The sequence below is a fragment of the Manis pentadactyla genome, chromosome 1, assembly GCF_030020395.1.
Source record: "Manis pentadactyla isolate mManPen7 chromosome 1, mManPen7.hap1, whole genome shotgun sequence".
Classification (NCBI taxonomy): domain Eukaryota; kingdom Metazoa; phylum Chordata; class Mammalia; order Pholidota; family Manidae; genus Manis; species Manis pentadactyla.
This window is the reverse complement of record NC_080019.1, coordinates 229223619-229239886: the sequence shown is the minus strand read 5'-3', so window position 1 is coordinate 229239886 and position 16268 is coordinate 229223619. Positions and strand designations below refer to the sequence as shown.

The 16268-nt window shown below is 42.2% G+C and overlaps 1 protein-coding gene across 8 annotated transcripts in view; it reads right to left on the bottom strand.

Annotated features, from left to right (window-relative positions):
• Window positions 1-1805: 1805 nt before the first annotated feature.
• The window catches only part of CFAP20DC (CFAP20 domain containing), a 186529-nt gene continuing 172066 nt past the window's right edge, over window positions 1806-16268 (bottom strand). For 3 of the 8 annotated variants that reach the window (XM_036878569.2, XM_036878572.2, XM_036878568.2), the window contains 2 exons: window positions 14505-14599; window positions 1812-2910 (listed from right to left, as the gene is read on the bottom strand). In XM_036878569.2, coding sequence (XP_036734464.2) covers window positions 2798-2910; window positions 14505-14599 — 208 coding nt within the window. In that variant the 3' untranslated portion in view covers window positions 1812-2797. Of the gene's footprint in view, window positions 2911-14504; window positions 14600-16268 lie in introns of all 8 variants that reach the window. The other 5 variants (XM_036878570.2, XM_036878573.2, XM_036878567.2 and 2 more) reach the window with 4 other exon arrangements.

Below are 16268 nucleotides of genomic sequence, written 5' to 3'. Positions count from 1 at the left end.
TAACTGCCAGGGAAGTTGAACTATTGATCTGCTGCCCTGTATCAGCTGACAGCTGTTTTTCCCATAATTGCTATTACCCAGGCTTTGTAATTAAATAATTAAGAGATTGTAGGCTTAAAGTCATTGTACATTGCATTTTGAATCATATGAAACAAGAAACTGAACCAGTCCTATAACTGATAATAATTACCTTAAGATGTTTTGCCATATTTAATCAAACTATTTTTTCAGGATCCATTTGCAATAGCTTCAGATATAGTGTTCAGTGCACATTTGATTAGAAAAGTAGAAATCAAGGTCTTGAAAATGGAAATTAATTACAGTATAGACTCTTCTCCATTGATACATGTGCCATTACACAAATCTTGGAACTAATCTATAGCAATGGTTCTCAAGCATGACTGCACATTAGAATTGCTAGAGGCGGTTTAAACATTTCTAATGCCCAAGTTGTACCTGAGACCGATCAAATCAGACTCTTTGGGGGTGGAACCTAGGCATCAAAGTTTTTACAGACTTCCCAGGAGATTATAATATGCAACCAAATTTGATATCCAGTGAAACAGTTTAGTCCAGTCAATGAATTTCCAAACAAACTCGCTCGGCCAGTTTGGCTTAAAATGGGCAGTGGGAAGCACATCTATTTCTATTTTTCAGCTCTTTTGTAGACATCTCTAACAGAAATAAAGTTACTCCTTTTAAAAAGATAAAAGGTAAGAAGTGGCAATAGGATCTCTGGGTAGATACGTTTTGTAGTACCTGCTCATTCCATGAGAAACTTGTGAACTGCCTTCCTTCCCATCCGCAGTCAGGGGTTCTGGGCCAATTGGAATCTCAAGTCTGGGACTTGTGAACTGAAACTGAGAGTTGGTGTCCACGTGGCTGGATGAATGGGCTGTGGAATGGCTGAGTGTTCCGGCAGATGGACGGAGCAGCTGAGAACCTCCCAGGGCAGACATCCATCGTTTTTGCCTGCTTGGCGCCCTCTTCTTCCGGGACTACCTTGCTCCCGCTCCACGTGATCCTGTGGGTAACTGACAAGTCAAGCCTACCAGCCTTCTGCTCCTTGAGCAGAGACTCAAGAAAATAAAAAGGAGGCACTGTCATTTTGGTGACCATTGCTGGGAGAAACTTAGTTCTTGCTATATCCCTGGAGCTGCCATGATCCCTGTGCCTCCTGGCGCCTGACTGTGCAAGTCTTTTGAGTTCTGGGATCAAGGGTGTCTGCTGCTTGTAATTCAAGAATCCTAACAGTTTTATAGGTCCTGGCTCAAACGCACTTAGAGTCTTTGTGGCATTCTGTTTTGGGGTTCATAAGGTCCCTTCATCCTTAGGTATTTTAGCTCATGATGTTTCATTATCTGTAAGATGTCTTAACTGGTGCAGACTTCTAATTGACTCACCAATTTGTGTGGATGGTCCTGAAACTGACTAAAAAAAGAATAAAGCTTTCCCAAGTCCTGTTCCAGTCTTCAAGATTATAATCAAGAGAACCCAACTATTTTCTCATTCACTGTGCTTTCTGAAGCCTCAATTATTTATCTGCATTTTATAACTATGAAGATCTTGGAGAAAAATTCATAACAAAGGTATACTGTGTGAACAATAGGATTAAAAGCATATCAAACAGACACATGGTCCAAAATAATGTATGATGCTTTGAACAGGAGCCCAGATCTACTTCTGGAAAAAGAACTCTTATTTCTTCTACCAAGCAACATTAAATGAAATTATAGTACTGCCATTAAATCCAACTGTACACCAATAATTTTTCATTTCCAATGGTACTCTTCTTTATTAAAAAATCTTTATTAAATAACAAAATATGCCAGATAATGTAATAAGTACTTCCTTGGGCTCAATATTAATATACTTGGCACATAATTCAAGGCCAGCTACTTGAGCTCAGGAAGCGTGATTTTTTTCCCTTGTGATGCAGTGAGCAGGGTCACAGAGACCTAACCTTGAAGACGAAAGGAAGCTCCTCCATTTCTTCTGGCCCAAGTCACAGAAGTGGTGAGGTATATGAGGTGTTCAAATGGGTGACTCTTGTTAAATCTGGATCCATGGAGCTAGATTTGTATCATCTTATTAGAATTCAGAGCTAATTGGGTAAAAAAAAAACAAAGCAAAGCACAGTGCCAAGCAGCGTTAAGTGATTAACAACAGTGCTGTGATCTATGGAAAACTGTGGAAGAACTACGATGAAATGAACATAGTGGGACCAGGGCCAATAACACAGGATCATAAAGTCTGACCAGCTCACAGTGTTTCCTTTTCTGAGAGCCTGTATCATCTTGGAATATTCTGGTAAAGAATGTGGGGTAAGCAAAAGGGAGCAGTTTAAAAGGTATTCTTCTGATTATCATGCTTTATTTTTAATACAGATAGGTAATAAAAGGTACCCAGGTATCTTTTAAACAAGAATACATTTTCTGTATGTCAAGCCATCATTTACAGATTAACACTGCAAAAATTGATTAACTCTTAATTTGTGTACATAAGATTATATGAAACAAACAAAATTATAAGCAGGATGAAAACCAACAAATATGAACCAATTCAAAGTCCCAAACTCTTGTCTATTAATTCCTTCACAGCTCAAAAAAATTACATGCATCTACAGAAAGAATGTAGGTATTCTTCACGTTGAACATTACATACAAAGTAACTTCATTTCTCTGGGTTACTTTGGAGTCCTCGGGCCCGCCCAACACATACTGTGGTGCCATTTAACGGGGTCAGAAGCGCTATCCCGCTCCGCCTGGGACGGCCACTCTTTGTCCTGGAAGAGGGCTTACACCAGCTCGTAGTATTTCCCTGTCTGGGGATCAAAGTAGCAGTTCAGACACGGGTCGTACAGCAGAGTCAGCACCTCCTCGTCCTCTTCCCCACTCAGGTCCTCTTCACCTGTGGGAAGGGGAACCACAGACATGTTAGCTGCCTGCCTAGCCCACCATTCCTAAACTGCATCGGCAGGAGAGCAAGGAAGCAGGAATCACCATCCCTCCTGGGAGACGCTCCTCACGCAGGCAGGACAGCAGTGCCGGCGTGGAGGTGCTGCGACGTGGCCGCTCTGGGTGTGCAGCGTGAGGCAGAGAAGCAGCAGGGCCAGCTTCGCTAGGAAGGGTAAGAAGGACCGCGTGTGGAGAAGTGACAGGGAGGGGGATGAAGAAAGGGCCAAGGGATGAAACGGCTGTGCTAGTTAGGATCAGGGAAACGTGAGCGGGATTCAAAACTCGATGTCACAGTTCTAGACTTCTTCCTGGGTCAGAGCTGTACGTATGCAGAACAGGGCAATTAAATGATGAAGAACTCAACCCCCATCCTAAAAAGGCTACCAGATAAACGTGAATTAAAATATAATGTTGTTTAGAGATATAAGATGCACAAAGCACAGAACACATATGGAGAACGCAATGTCAGGTGATCTGTACTCTTTTATCAGTGGTACGAAGGTTGGTCAACTTTGCTGGGAAAATGAACGTGGCTTGATGTTTGTTTCTTGTGACAGTGCTTTGGATGGTTTGGATGAAGAGAACTCCTACCGCCTGAGTTATTAGCAAGGTTTGGTTGATTCCCAACAAATGGCATGGAATGAAAAATGAATGTTTTATTGAGATGTTTCCTGAGCACTTGGTACATGCCCAGTGTTGTGCTAGGTCCTGGTGCACCTGACATCACCACCAGCAAGTCTTCTGAGTGGATTTCAGGAGAAATCCATGGATCAGGGGTCCAGATGCTGGGAGGGCAAGACGTCCCCGAGCTGGAGAAAGTCAGAGAAGGCTTAGGGAGGACGGATGGTCAAGACAGTGCTCCTCTTTCTTCCTTCTTTGGTTACTTAGGACCAAAGAAAACCAAATCCTCACACTGTGAGCTTACCAGGGTCAGTTTCAGAAGGGCGTGGGTGGTGGGCTGGGGACAGGGCTGGCATGTAATAGTGGCTCAGTTAATACTGATGGCTTTGTAAGAGTGAATAAATGATTGTGAAACAAAGCCTGTGATCTCAGTGTCACTGCCCAGAGTAAGAGAAGGTGGTGGTAGTGGTGGTGCTGGGACTCTGTCTTACCCAGCCACAGTCAGACTACGCTGGTGACTGAACAGTGTCAGGTCAGTGGCAAACGAGGTGAGTCCTAGCAGACAGGGCCAAGATGGTGGAGCTGGTTTGCAACACAGCCATTCCTCTGCGCATCCTTCTCTAACCATCCAAAGACATTCAACATGCTCTTTCCCTGCACCAGGACTGAGCCAGATGTTGGGACGTGATGATATAGGTAACAGGCTCTGTTCTCAAGGTGTGCACTGTGAGGCAGGCAAAACATGAAATCAGCCGACTCTTCTGAGTTACACGCAGTGCTAGCAGCCCTTAAGAAGCAGAGTTTAACGGAGGAATGATCATGTCTACCTTGCTTGCAAATGCCTTCAATGGTTTAGAAAGCACTTTCTCATGCAGTGGCTTATCCGACCCTCCTGATCCTATTTAATAGGCAGGAATCATTGTGCACATTTTACAGATGAGGGAACCAGGATCTGCCAGGTCAAACAGGTCATCTGAAGCCTCTTGGGGCATCAGAAAAGGAGTCCAGTAATGTGGGGTTCCAGATTCTTAGCTCAGTATTCTTTCTATCATATTGACTCAAGGCTTTTTGTTAAGAAGGTGGTGTAACATATTCATTTGAGAGCTATTATATCATGGGAATGTAAACATGGAAAAGAATAAAAAATTGTAAAGGTGTATTATATTTTTGAAAAGTCAGATTTGGAAACAAAAGAAAATTGATTTCTCATATTTCAAAAATCACTGGCAAAGGTAAAAGAGTCCATGTGGGAGGCAGAAGCAAACAGATCAAGGAACCCAAAGGAACTGGTCTTATTGGCCCCCAAAGAGAGAAAGCTTAATGGAGGCGACAGCAACCCTCGGGCTTCAAGCGGTGAGTGAGCCAGGTTAAGATTCTGCGGAGTTACGAGGGGCCAGCTTCAGGCTCAGCATAAACAAGAATATTCTGATGATTAGAGCCGACCAGGAAATGGAACATGGGCTCTGCGGAGGGTACGGCAGGGATCCCGGCAAGATTTTGTACATACACCCCGCACAGGAGAGGGGCCAGATCCAGTGATCACCGCGGTGCCTCCGATGACTTTCTGTGACTCGTGGCTGCAATGGCTTACGTTCTTGAAGAATGACAGGACTTTCTTTGCTAACGGCCATGTTAACAGTGGAAGCTGGCCTGAACATCCGCTGTGGTTTCTAATTAAGGCAGCTTGCCTTTCCTTTATCTTCTACTGTGACCGTAAGAGTGAACTCCAGGGTCCTGCCTCTACCCTCCCCTCCTCTAAGCAGGAGCAGTTGAGAATGCCTTCCAAGTGGCTGCTTCCTATGGAAGATGACCCCCTTTAGGTCACTTCTGCTCATCAAAGGAGAGTATGCACGTCCTTTACTTTCAGATATTCAATCCATCATCCCTGTCATATTTGGGCTACTTCAGAGAACAGAACAAAACCAGTTTATCAGTAAGTAATTACTGTGTGCCTGCTATGTGACTGAGCGGTCTCAATGTGGATGTGACATTCACATGCAAAACAAAGCAGCTACTAAAGATTAATGAGGAGTTAAACAGGGAGTCGCAACTGCGGAGTGCTTATGGGTGTCCCTGGGCTCTGGAATCCAACACACTTGGTGACGGATTGGAGCTCTGCCGTTTACTGCTGGAATGACCTCAGGCCGGTTACAGGCGATTTCACCTCACTGACATTTGTTTCCTCGTTTATAAAAAGGGAATCACAGTGTCTATTTCATAGAGTTTTGTGGAAGACTAAAATGGACACTGGATAATCTACATAGCCTGGTGCACATGGTAGTTGTTCAATAAATGATCATTACTATCATGATCAAGGATAATAACAATAACAAAATAAATCATAAGCTATAAGGTCATAACTTTTTTAGTAGCTCAGAACAGACACACCGATACAGCTTAGAGTTAAGAAAAGGCTTCACAGAGATTTAGACAATGGAGTCAGACAGAGCCGGGTCCAAATCTCATTGCTACCGCTTCACAGCTTTGGGACATTGGGAAAATTCACCAGTCGGAGCCTGTTTCCTCATGAGTAAAGTAAGGACAGTAATAGTACCTATGAGAACTAAATAAGATACCACTCAGTGACACTCAGCACACACACAGTGAGTACTCAGTAAATGCTAGAATCATCTTCATGGAAAATGTAAGATGATCTGAGTTAGGTATGAGAGGGGTGTTCATTTATACTTCATTCCCTAACCCAAAACCGCATCTGTTTGGTCTGTCACTACCTAAAGAAAAAGAAAATAGTGGATCTGAATGAAATACAAAGCCTCAACTAGTTTTATAAAGGACATTATGATGAATTCGTCTTTAAATAAAAACAGCTCTTAAAATAAAAATTATGTATTTTTCAAAAAGTAAAACTAAGTTTTCCATCAGGTGTAATGTTAAAACCACATTATCATTGAGGTAAATGGTTATGGGCCAACATATCTCAGGGACCTCCCATCTGGTGTCTTTCCTTTTACTCTAGTACATTGGCACATAAGAACTATATGCTATATAATTGTTTAGTGTATTCTTGTGCCTAAACTTTTTAAAAAGATAAAATTTTAAGCTGGTGCTATTAAATTAGAAAACTCAATACATTTTGAACCACTTCGGAATCTTTCGAGATGAAAATAGCCCTTTGGGCCATGGGTCTGTCACCCAACTGCAAAGGGACTGAGGTGGACCCAATTCATTAGCAGAGGCTTTGCTACATAATACACACAAACCGAGCAGTAGCTGTTATATAAAAGCATTTGTTCCAATACATATCACTATAGAATTGGAGCCTCATGCATTATAAATGTGGGACGAAGGCAGGTTTTGCAGTTTTTAGTACTAAGGCTTTAAATGGATGAATTTTAAAACCCTACCAACAATGACATTTGTACAAAAATTGGGTGACATTATGTATAATTTTACATTGAAATAAATGCTTTAAATTTGCATAAAAGGTTTTGTTTTCATTATAACTTGATTTTCAAAGCCTCCAACTTACATCATTTAAGCCGTGGTAATCCCTATGTAATGAAATTATAATATCATTAAGCAATTACCACTATGATGTCAAGCAATGGGAAATGTTTTGAAAGGTAATTATTGTGCATGGGTATGGGGTAATTTTCAATTATATTCTTGGATAGTGCCGAATTTGTTTTTCCCCCAAATGCTAAATTGCTCTATTTAAAGACTGGTGCTACAGAAACTCTGAGAGGACAAATTAACCAATAAAAGCATTCGCTACTACCAGACTAAGAGCATCTGGACAGGGGTCCAAATTACATTTTTACTTTTCCCCACATAATAAAGTCATTTCTAGTGAAATAAAATTGCCTTTCAGATAATAATATATTTACAAACTTACAGCGTCATCCACTTTGAAATTGGTTAAGAGCAATAACAGAAGAAAATCCAATGGAGCCAGACCAAATGCGGCAGTATTAGCTGCCCTCCCCTTGGTTAGATCAGCTGGGCGAATTAATCCCTCCAGTTCGCCTTTTGAAAGTCGGTTAATGTAAATGCTTAATGATCTATATTTAATGCTAAGATTTCAAGCTTGAAAACAAATGATGTGGCACCAGTTTATCAGATTTAAATTCTCTGAACCAAGACACTGTACTCGATTTTCGATTTTCTGACGCTGCCATCTATAATTTTTTAAAAAAGTTAATGCATTTTCTCTCCTACAGATCTTGAGACCTTATTGACTATATTTTTATGTGCATACTAAAACACTATTGTTTAAAGAATTCAATGGTGAGGGATCACCGCTGGAGCAGTGAGTCTTAGGATCAATAAAGATGACATTTCAGGTGAGATTCTGCTGAGTGTCAGGTGCCTGCAAACTCTTGCACCAGTGTATCTGGTTTCAGCAAACATGTGCCCTCAAATGAGAGGAAAAATAAATGACCAACAATGGGATAAAAAGACTTTCTACTATTGAAAAGCTCTATTATATTTTGGAAGGCAAATAACATGTCATGATTATAGTTCAAGTTTCATTTAGGAAATCAGGACATCACTCCTTTTGTAAAAACTGGTGGCTATATTTTACTTGAATAATGCCATTTAAAGCAACATGTTGAAGGATTTGGGTGACTAACTAGGAATTACTACCTTTTCATTCTTTCCAGGTAGTCTCTACTTACAAATATGCAGTGATTCAAGTGTGTGCTTGTATATCAAATCATCATGTTGTATAACTTAAGCTTATACAATGTTATATGTCAATTACACCTAAAAATAAAACCCCCCACAAAAGCAGGCTTGTAAATGTGTGGCTAAAAGTGAAAGCATTCGCTTCACATGGAGGATTGGTCCCTACCCAGCCTGCTGAGCTCTGAAGCCTACGGAGCCCTTAGGGTCTCAGCGGCCTGATCTCAGGCAAGGAGGCAACACTGCAGCTAGGGGAAGACGCATCCCAGTTCTAGAAAGGGAAACTGGGACCACATCCTGGGCCCCTTCCGGGTGCGTTTGGGGAAAAAGTAGGTGGGGAAGTTTTGGAAGGAGGAAGCCCTAGACACCAGCGACGTGTTTACTTCTCTATGGGAGGCTTCATTTCTGGTACCCTTGCAAAGAAGGCATCTCTTTATACTAGTGAGAACATTGCCGCCCGCCCCCACCCCAACCCCAATCACTTCTGGGCAGGGAAACGCCTTCAGTGCTCACCGGCACTGACGCCCCCACAAGGGACAACAGCTCCTGGCCCCAAGTTAATGGGAGAAAAAGGCAGCTACATGCCCCACAGGGGAAGGCACGGGCCTCCAGATTCAAGAGTATCATCAATATTAGTGAATTGTTTCAAAAGCCGAGAGTTGAGGTGGTGGTGCTATTGGTCTGAAGAGTACTATTTTACTCAGAAAGCTTCAAGAATGAGAACTTCCTAAATTTAAAACATTTCAGTGGATATTTTTGTCATACAGCTCTTATTGACCTAACTTGGGATTCTGTGCTCCCACTGCAGAGTGGGGGTTAAGGATGGTAACTCTGTTTAGACAGGCCTGGGTCAGCGTCCTGCTCCACCACATTCAGCGGGTCTCTGCCCCGGGCTGTGACCTTAACCTCACCTGTGCAGTGGGGACATAATAGCCCCGTGTCTGGGAATGCCGGGAGAAGACTTCGTGAGGTAACGCACAGAAAAACTCTACACGGTGCCTGGCACACGCATGGCAGGTGCTTCTTTAATGCTGGCTTCTAGTGTTACTTTTTCGGGGGATGGTCTCCTCTGCATCTTAAATAAAACTTCAAGATACAGGGCAGATCCAAAGAGTAGACCAAATCATCCTCCTGTTTCTGATGGGCAGAAGATTCACTCATTCACTCATCAAATATTTATGAAGCGTTTACTATGTGCTATGTGCCATGCCAAGCACTGGGGATAACATAGTTGTTTGATAAAGCATAATGTCCTTTGAAGATTACTAATACATTGGCCTGCAAGGGGATTCCCTCCACTGGAGCCTGAGGCGGCGGCCAGATTCCCCTCTCTCTGGTTAGCGGTAGGGAGCCATGAGATTTCTGTCAATTCTTTATGAGTAATTCAGATAGTGCATCTTTAAAATAAGCATCTGCTGCCTATTACGTCTTGTGGGAGATTAGTCAGTGTTCATAAAGGAATATCCAATGTGGTTTTGCCATAACAAAGGCCCAAGAATGTTATTTTTATGAGACTCTGGCAATTCCACAAGCCTTTCTGAATGCTTTCTTACTCAAAATTTATGTAAGAGAGGTTTACAGTCCTGAAGAGAGAGGCCATTTATTCCATTTTGGAGTTGGTAAGCACCAATAACCTAAGGGTACTATCTGTAAAGGATACATGCCAAACACAAATTGATAACTACTCTTTAAGCAAAGTCGGGGTTATTATCAAAAGGCCAGTTTGGTAGTTTTCTTGAGAAAGTTTTGAAATTTTAACTTCCCATTTTTACATTTCACACAAGCTCCAGAAAACGCATTTTTAGTAAGTGTTAAGGGCACCTGTGCCTGTGGTAACTGATATTCAGCAAGTCTGTTACGGCCCAGGAAGAACTGAGAAGGGCTGCCCGTTTCTCCGTCCAGTCAGGTGGCACGGAGGACGATGCTGTTCCTGCCAGCTGGGGGGCTCTGCTCGAAGCCAGGCCGTTTGCTTTAAGGTGGGATTTATACACTTGAGACATTTTGGCTGAGCAGAAACTGTGGCTGTGACACAAACTGGTACTGAATAAAGTACCAGCTATAACACGTGTGAAAATTAACAAAGGGCCGCCTCATTTAAAATGCAGTGGGGAAGGCCTGAGGGAGCTGCTCTCAGGCGGGACCTTCACATTGCAGCTTCACATTCCTGGGCAGGAAGACTTTCACTTCACTACCTCAGCAGGAGGAAGGAAGATTTTCTCCTGGCCCAGCAACAGCCCAGCCAATGAGAAACTGCTACAACTCAGCCAATGAGAAACCATCACCACCTGAACTCTTGCTGCCGACCAATAGATTTTACTTCAAAGCAGCCCCAACTAACTTCCTCCTTTTTTTCTCTATAAAGTAACATTCCTCTCCTTTGTTTTCTGGGTTTGCTTACAGGTCCTGAACTGCAATTCCTCTGCTATTCCTGAATAAATTCATTTTGTTGATAAAATAACTGGTTCTCTCTTTTTCTCCCCATTGTAGAAAGAATTTGTTTGCCTCATACATAAAAAAATCTCAATAGCACACTGAAGTATAAATTCAATCTTCTCATTCAAAGAGTTGCAAAGTTCAAATAGAAACTTTTAATTGCTTTAGGTTTACATTTTTAAATAGCTTAAATTTACTGAGGGAATTTGTCAAAAAAAAAACAGTTAAATGTTACAACATAAGTTTATATTAATGGGTTTACTGTTCTGCCCCCAATGCCATTTCTGCCTGACCGGCAGCTCACTCCAGTATGACCCTCAGTGAAAGAATGAAGTCAAATAGACACAAACTAAATCTTGCATCAACTACTAAAATAAGCATTAAAATTATGTAGGATGGAAAAGTTACCTATGTCAGTATCAAGAGTAAAAAGGCTTACTTTTTCCCAGCTTTAAAAAATTCCCCATCTACTGCTCACCCTGCAATTTCTTGCTCCCTCCAGGGACATGCAGAACTAGTAGCTGGTTTCTGTGGTGGCCAAGCCAGCTGGCATCTAGACTCCACTGACCACCCTGGGCCCCAGAGAACACAGGGTTTTTCCCTCATCCTCTACTGCAGGCATCACCAGCACTAAAATGCTGGCATTTTGTTTTTGAGGGTAACATGTGCACCTACCTTTGTATGGCCTAGGGCAAGTTTCCCAGGATTCCGTACTGGTTAAGCAATCTCCCTGCCATTAAAGTGCAGTTAAGTGTAAGCTGCATGGACGTTTCTTGGCCTCTCCATCTCTGATGGAGACGTGGGGGTCAGCAGGTCACCTCCCTGCTCGTCCCAGTGTCCGTGTGTACAATGGGTGATAATAGTACTTCCGTGTCAGTAGGCTATATGAGAATTAAAGTGCACATGTAGGCCTGGGTCACAGGATGATGAAATAAATGTTAGCTATGACTATTTTTATCCTAGAAATCTGAAGGAGGTGGAGGCCCTCTTTCCCTGTGAACCAGCCTTCAAGGCCACCTTTACACTCCCATTCCATGGTTGTGCAGAAAGGCACCAATGAGGAGGTTTGGCTCCTAACTCCAGCTTGGGCTCTGACTAGGCACTTGACCTTGGGCAAGGTCAAATTGAGAGGGTTGGACTACATTGTCTTTAACTGATTCATCAGACTCCCTAGGGCAGGGTGCTGAGACCCTAATTCCCCTTTTAGCTAGAGCAGTTCTGCTTTTATCTTTTATATATGGGGTTCTGTCTTCCTTCTAATGAGAATTTAGAGTATCTAACATACTTAGAAACTGCATAAGGTCCTAGGGAACCAGCAGTGAGCAAAGTGATAGAGTCTCTGTTCTTAAAAACTCACAGGTTACTTAGGAAAAAGGACAACAAACAAGTAAACAAATCACTAATTACAGACTATGCCAAGGCTGCAAAGAAAACGCACAAGGTGAAGTGAGAGACACTGACCTACCTGGACAAGATCAGCCAGAAAGGCCTCTAAGAAGTGAGGCCACATGCAAACACCCAGGCCTGGCAGCTTGCAATCCAGGGATTCTGTCCTTCAGTCAGCTCCTCACTCCCTTGGCCTTGACCTAAATCTGGTCAGCACAGTAACTGTCCCCGTCGGCCACTCCCTCCCTCAGAGGAAATACGGCCTCTTGTTATTACTGACAAGCATGGGTAGGAGAGAGACGCAGGTCCAGGGCTGAAATAGGTGACAGGGCTGGGGGAGGAGTCCTGCTTTTATTTATTATTTTCTTTAAAAACTTAGTTACTTAGCCCTTGAGATGTGTTAATTTGTTTTTCCTACAGATCAGGCAATCTCAATAGAAAATGAATTTTTCAACTCCTGGTTTAATATATTTTATTTTTTGAGCAGGTAATCTATTTACTTGATTCAATGCCAAAAATGCATAAAAACAGTGGTTGGTCTCTGAGGCCAGGCTGCTTGGACTCAGGTCCCACCAGTTCAGCCAACGACTAGTCGTGTGACCTTGTGTAACTTATTCAAGAACTTTGTGCCTCTGTTCCCTCAGCTGTAAAAACAGTAACTACACACACAGAAACAGTACTTCCTCTTGGTGTTGCTGTGAAGGTGAAAAGTAACACCTTAGCACAGGGCCTGGCACACGGTAAATGCTAAACTAAGGTCGTATGCAGCAGAAACCCAGGAAGAGTCCCAGGCTTCCCAGAACCAGCCTCCCTCTCGTTCTGATGATATAAACTGGACACCTGAACCTAGTATTTTTCTTTGGCAAACATTTTATAGAACTGTATCTTAGTACATTGGTAAGTTTGGACTATGCTGCTGTCTAAAACTAAGCCAGTAATATGTAAAGATTAACCAAATAGGAAACACTAGTTTTTAATGATCTTTAGCTATAAACCAACAGAGTGTACCAGAAGAGGGAAAAGGGGCGGATAAAAATGTGGGGTGACAGGTGAAGGGACACCAGGTCTGATTAACACTGGCCAGAGCATTTCCACAATCCTCTGAATTTAATTTGTTAATTTGCCCTTGATGGAAGTTCTGTTTCCCTTCAGCATAACTGAGCTCCTGTGTCAAAACACCACTTCATGATGGTGACTTTAAAGCATCCTTTTAGCCGCTTCTCACTAACATATTTATCTTGGGTGCCTTTGCTCAAGGACCATGCTCTTGGTTCCTGTGGCTTATTTAGGACACTTAACATAACATATTATTTGTTCCCTCACAGCAAGGTCTACTCCTGACAGCCAAGACTCTATTTTTCTGTCATAAGTAATTATAAATGTACACCTTTAAAAAGATTCCCAATTTGAGGGGCATAATCTATTCCACATAGTAAATCACAGAGACATCTCCATCCCCTGGGCAGCCCAAATGTACAACTCAGATGTATGAGCTTTCACTCTGAATTCTCCATACCTGAAGAAAAATGGGATGCTCCACTTTCTCCCTGGGGCAGTTAGGGTAAAACAAAAAAAAAGTAAGCTGGCACCTTTGTTGGAGCAATTTATATCAGTTCTAGTTTCTTTTTTAACTTCACACGTAGTGCTTCCATCTCCAAAATCCAACTCAGAAAACTGTCTCCGGGAGCCCCACGCAGAGGTGATTTGTCACTGCCCCTCCCATCTCAACCCTGTTTCCATCAAAGATTCCTCTGGGTTCCTCCTCTGCACTCCTGACCGTCATGTTCCCTGCTCACAACCAGAAGCCCCTGGTTCATCTTTATGACTTGCCAACAAAAGGAATCACGGGAAATTTTTCATCCTGCTTCCTTCCAATTTTTCTATTCCTAAAGTGACTTATCGTAGCTGTGTGTCAGCTGTTGCGTTAATGAAAAGGCTGTATCTCTGTATTAATGAACACACGTATCTCAGTGATGTGGGAGTATTGAGTCTTCTTTATAATAAAAAGAACAGCTAGTATTTGGTAGGCACTATTCTAAGTCCTTTGTATATAGTATGTCTCATTCAATCATCACAAAAAACCGTCAGTTGATCACTCTCGTTAGTCTTACTTCACAAGTGTGGTAACCAAAATTCATAGAGGTCACACAGCAGGAACTGGAACAGAGCTGGAATTCAGATGAAGGTCAGTTTGACACCAAAGCCATGCTCTTATATTCTGAACTACATTTTGCCCTGAGATTAGTCCTTAGAAGAACAAGGACAATTTCTAACTCATATTCGTATTAGTTGCAAAGAACGTATCATCTTATAAAATGAGGCACAGGTTTCCTCATTTTGGGTGTGTGAGTCCATGTGATTAGCATTTAATAAAAACAGGGACATCTCAAAGTGACTGATTTTCTCTATTGATGGTTAATAATTTTTATTTTTTTATGCACAGTGTTTTTCATTTCCTACCTTGAGCACTCAAACTTCCAGAAGAATCTGGACACTGCTCTGCTGACTGCTGACTGGGAGGAACAATAGGTGGGCTCAGCATATTTAACCAGTCCCTAAAAAGAGAAGAAGATGAACAACATGTCTGAAATTCCACATACAGATTTTACTTTTCCCCTGGATTTTTAATTCCCTGAGGTTTCCACAAAGAAACACTTTTCCTCCTTCATATTTCAGAATGACAATATGTCCAGAAATTAATATTCAGTTTTGTAAATCAGTTTAATATAGAGTCAGTCACTTAACTAACTGGTTGTTCAATAAATACATTAACTAAATAAAGATGACTGGTCCTCTTGTAGGCTTATTATTGCTATTATTAGACTGTAGAACAGTTCCTCTCATGGAAGAACATTATTTCAGTAACTCAGAAGAAATGCATAGAGACAGAGCTCCTTATGTCCTTTGGGTAAGAAAACCTGACCGAGTCACATGTCATGTATGGCAACATTCTACATGGTGACTCCTCACAGAACTTGGTCTTGGACCTGTCAGAGACCAGCTGCAGTGGTGGGAGTCAGGATGCAGTAGTAACTCAGGGCTCTAGACAGTGGAGGGCAAAGAAAGGGAGAGCGAGGAGAGCTGGGCCCTGGGGGACGCGACACTTCAGCTCCCCAGGATGCCGGGGCATCGGCACTCCGGAAGGCTCCTCCTCCATTCTGTGCCCTCTGCCTCCGAGTTCCAACCCATTTCCCGATCTCTGTTCTCCCTCTTCTTTTCCAGCCTTCCTGCTCCCTCTAGGAGACACCTGCATGGGTGTGATGTCCAGAGGGCAGAGGTCACTTTGAGTTCTGCTTCCAGCCCTTCTCATCTCTAAACTGGCTACTAAGCTTCAGGGGAAGGGAGCAGGCAGTGTGAAGGGTTTTCCAGCATGAATGCTATTTCTTACATGGATATTATCATCCTGTAAAAAACCAAGATGGGAACTCTTCTGTTGAAATTAAACCAGTAAAGGATGGTAGAATGATTACAGGTCTACACAACAGAGGCTTTCCTTGTAAGCCACTCACTCCTGTATAGTAAGTATTGTAATGTAAATGTACTTCCTAAATGTGCTTCCTACTGTCTTTATCTACAGTGGGAGACCAACCAGTGACCATGAACAACTGCTCTCTAGGCCAATCCAACCCATGCTTTGGAAGGGAAGAACCTGGCCAAGTCACTTAACATTGTAAGCCTTATCTAAAAAACGAGATAATAATAGTACCTCAGTTTTGTTTTAGGATTAAATGAAAAAAAAAAGAATGAAAAACATTTGGCATGGATCTGGGTATGGAGTTGTACTGAATACATTTCAGCTATAACCACCATCACCTTCATTATCAATGAAGATCACAGTGTGGCTTTACCTACAATAATAAACCAAGTTGGGAACTGAATTCTGCTGGAATTTAACCAGTAAAGGATGGTAGAATGATTACAATTCTACACAGCAGAGGTTTTCCTTGAAAGCCATTCACTCTTTCTGTATAAAAAGTATCGTAATGTAAAAACCACCCCATTCCTATTTGTTAGTGTTCTAAGAGACTTTCAGTCACTGCCCACCTTAGCTATCACTAGATTATGGCTAGTGAAATAAGCAAAATGAGCGTGCTGTGTAATTGAAATCCAGAACAACACATTAAGGACATCAGACGGAATTTGTCACAGGCTTGCAAGCTAATAGGGCATTTCCTGATAAGCACCTTTTATTTAGTCCATTTAATTGTATCACACAAAAAAATT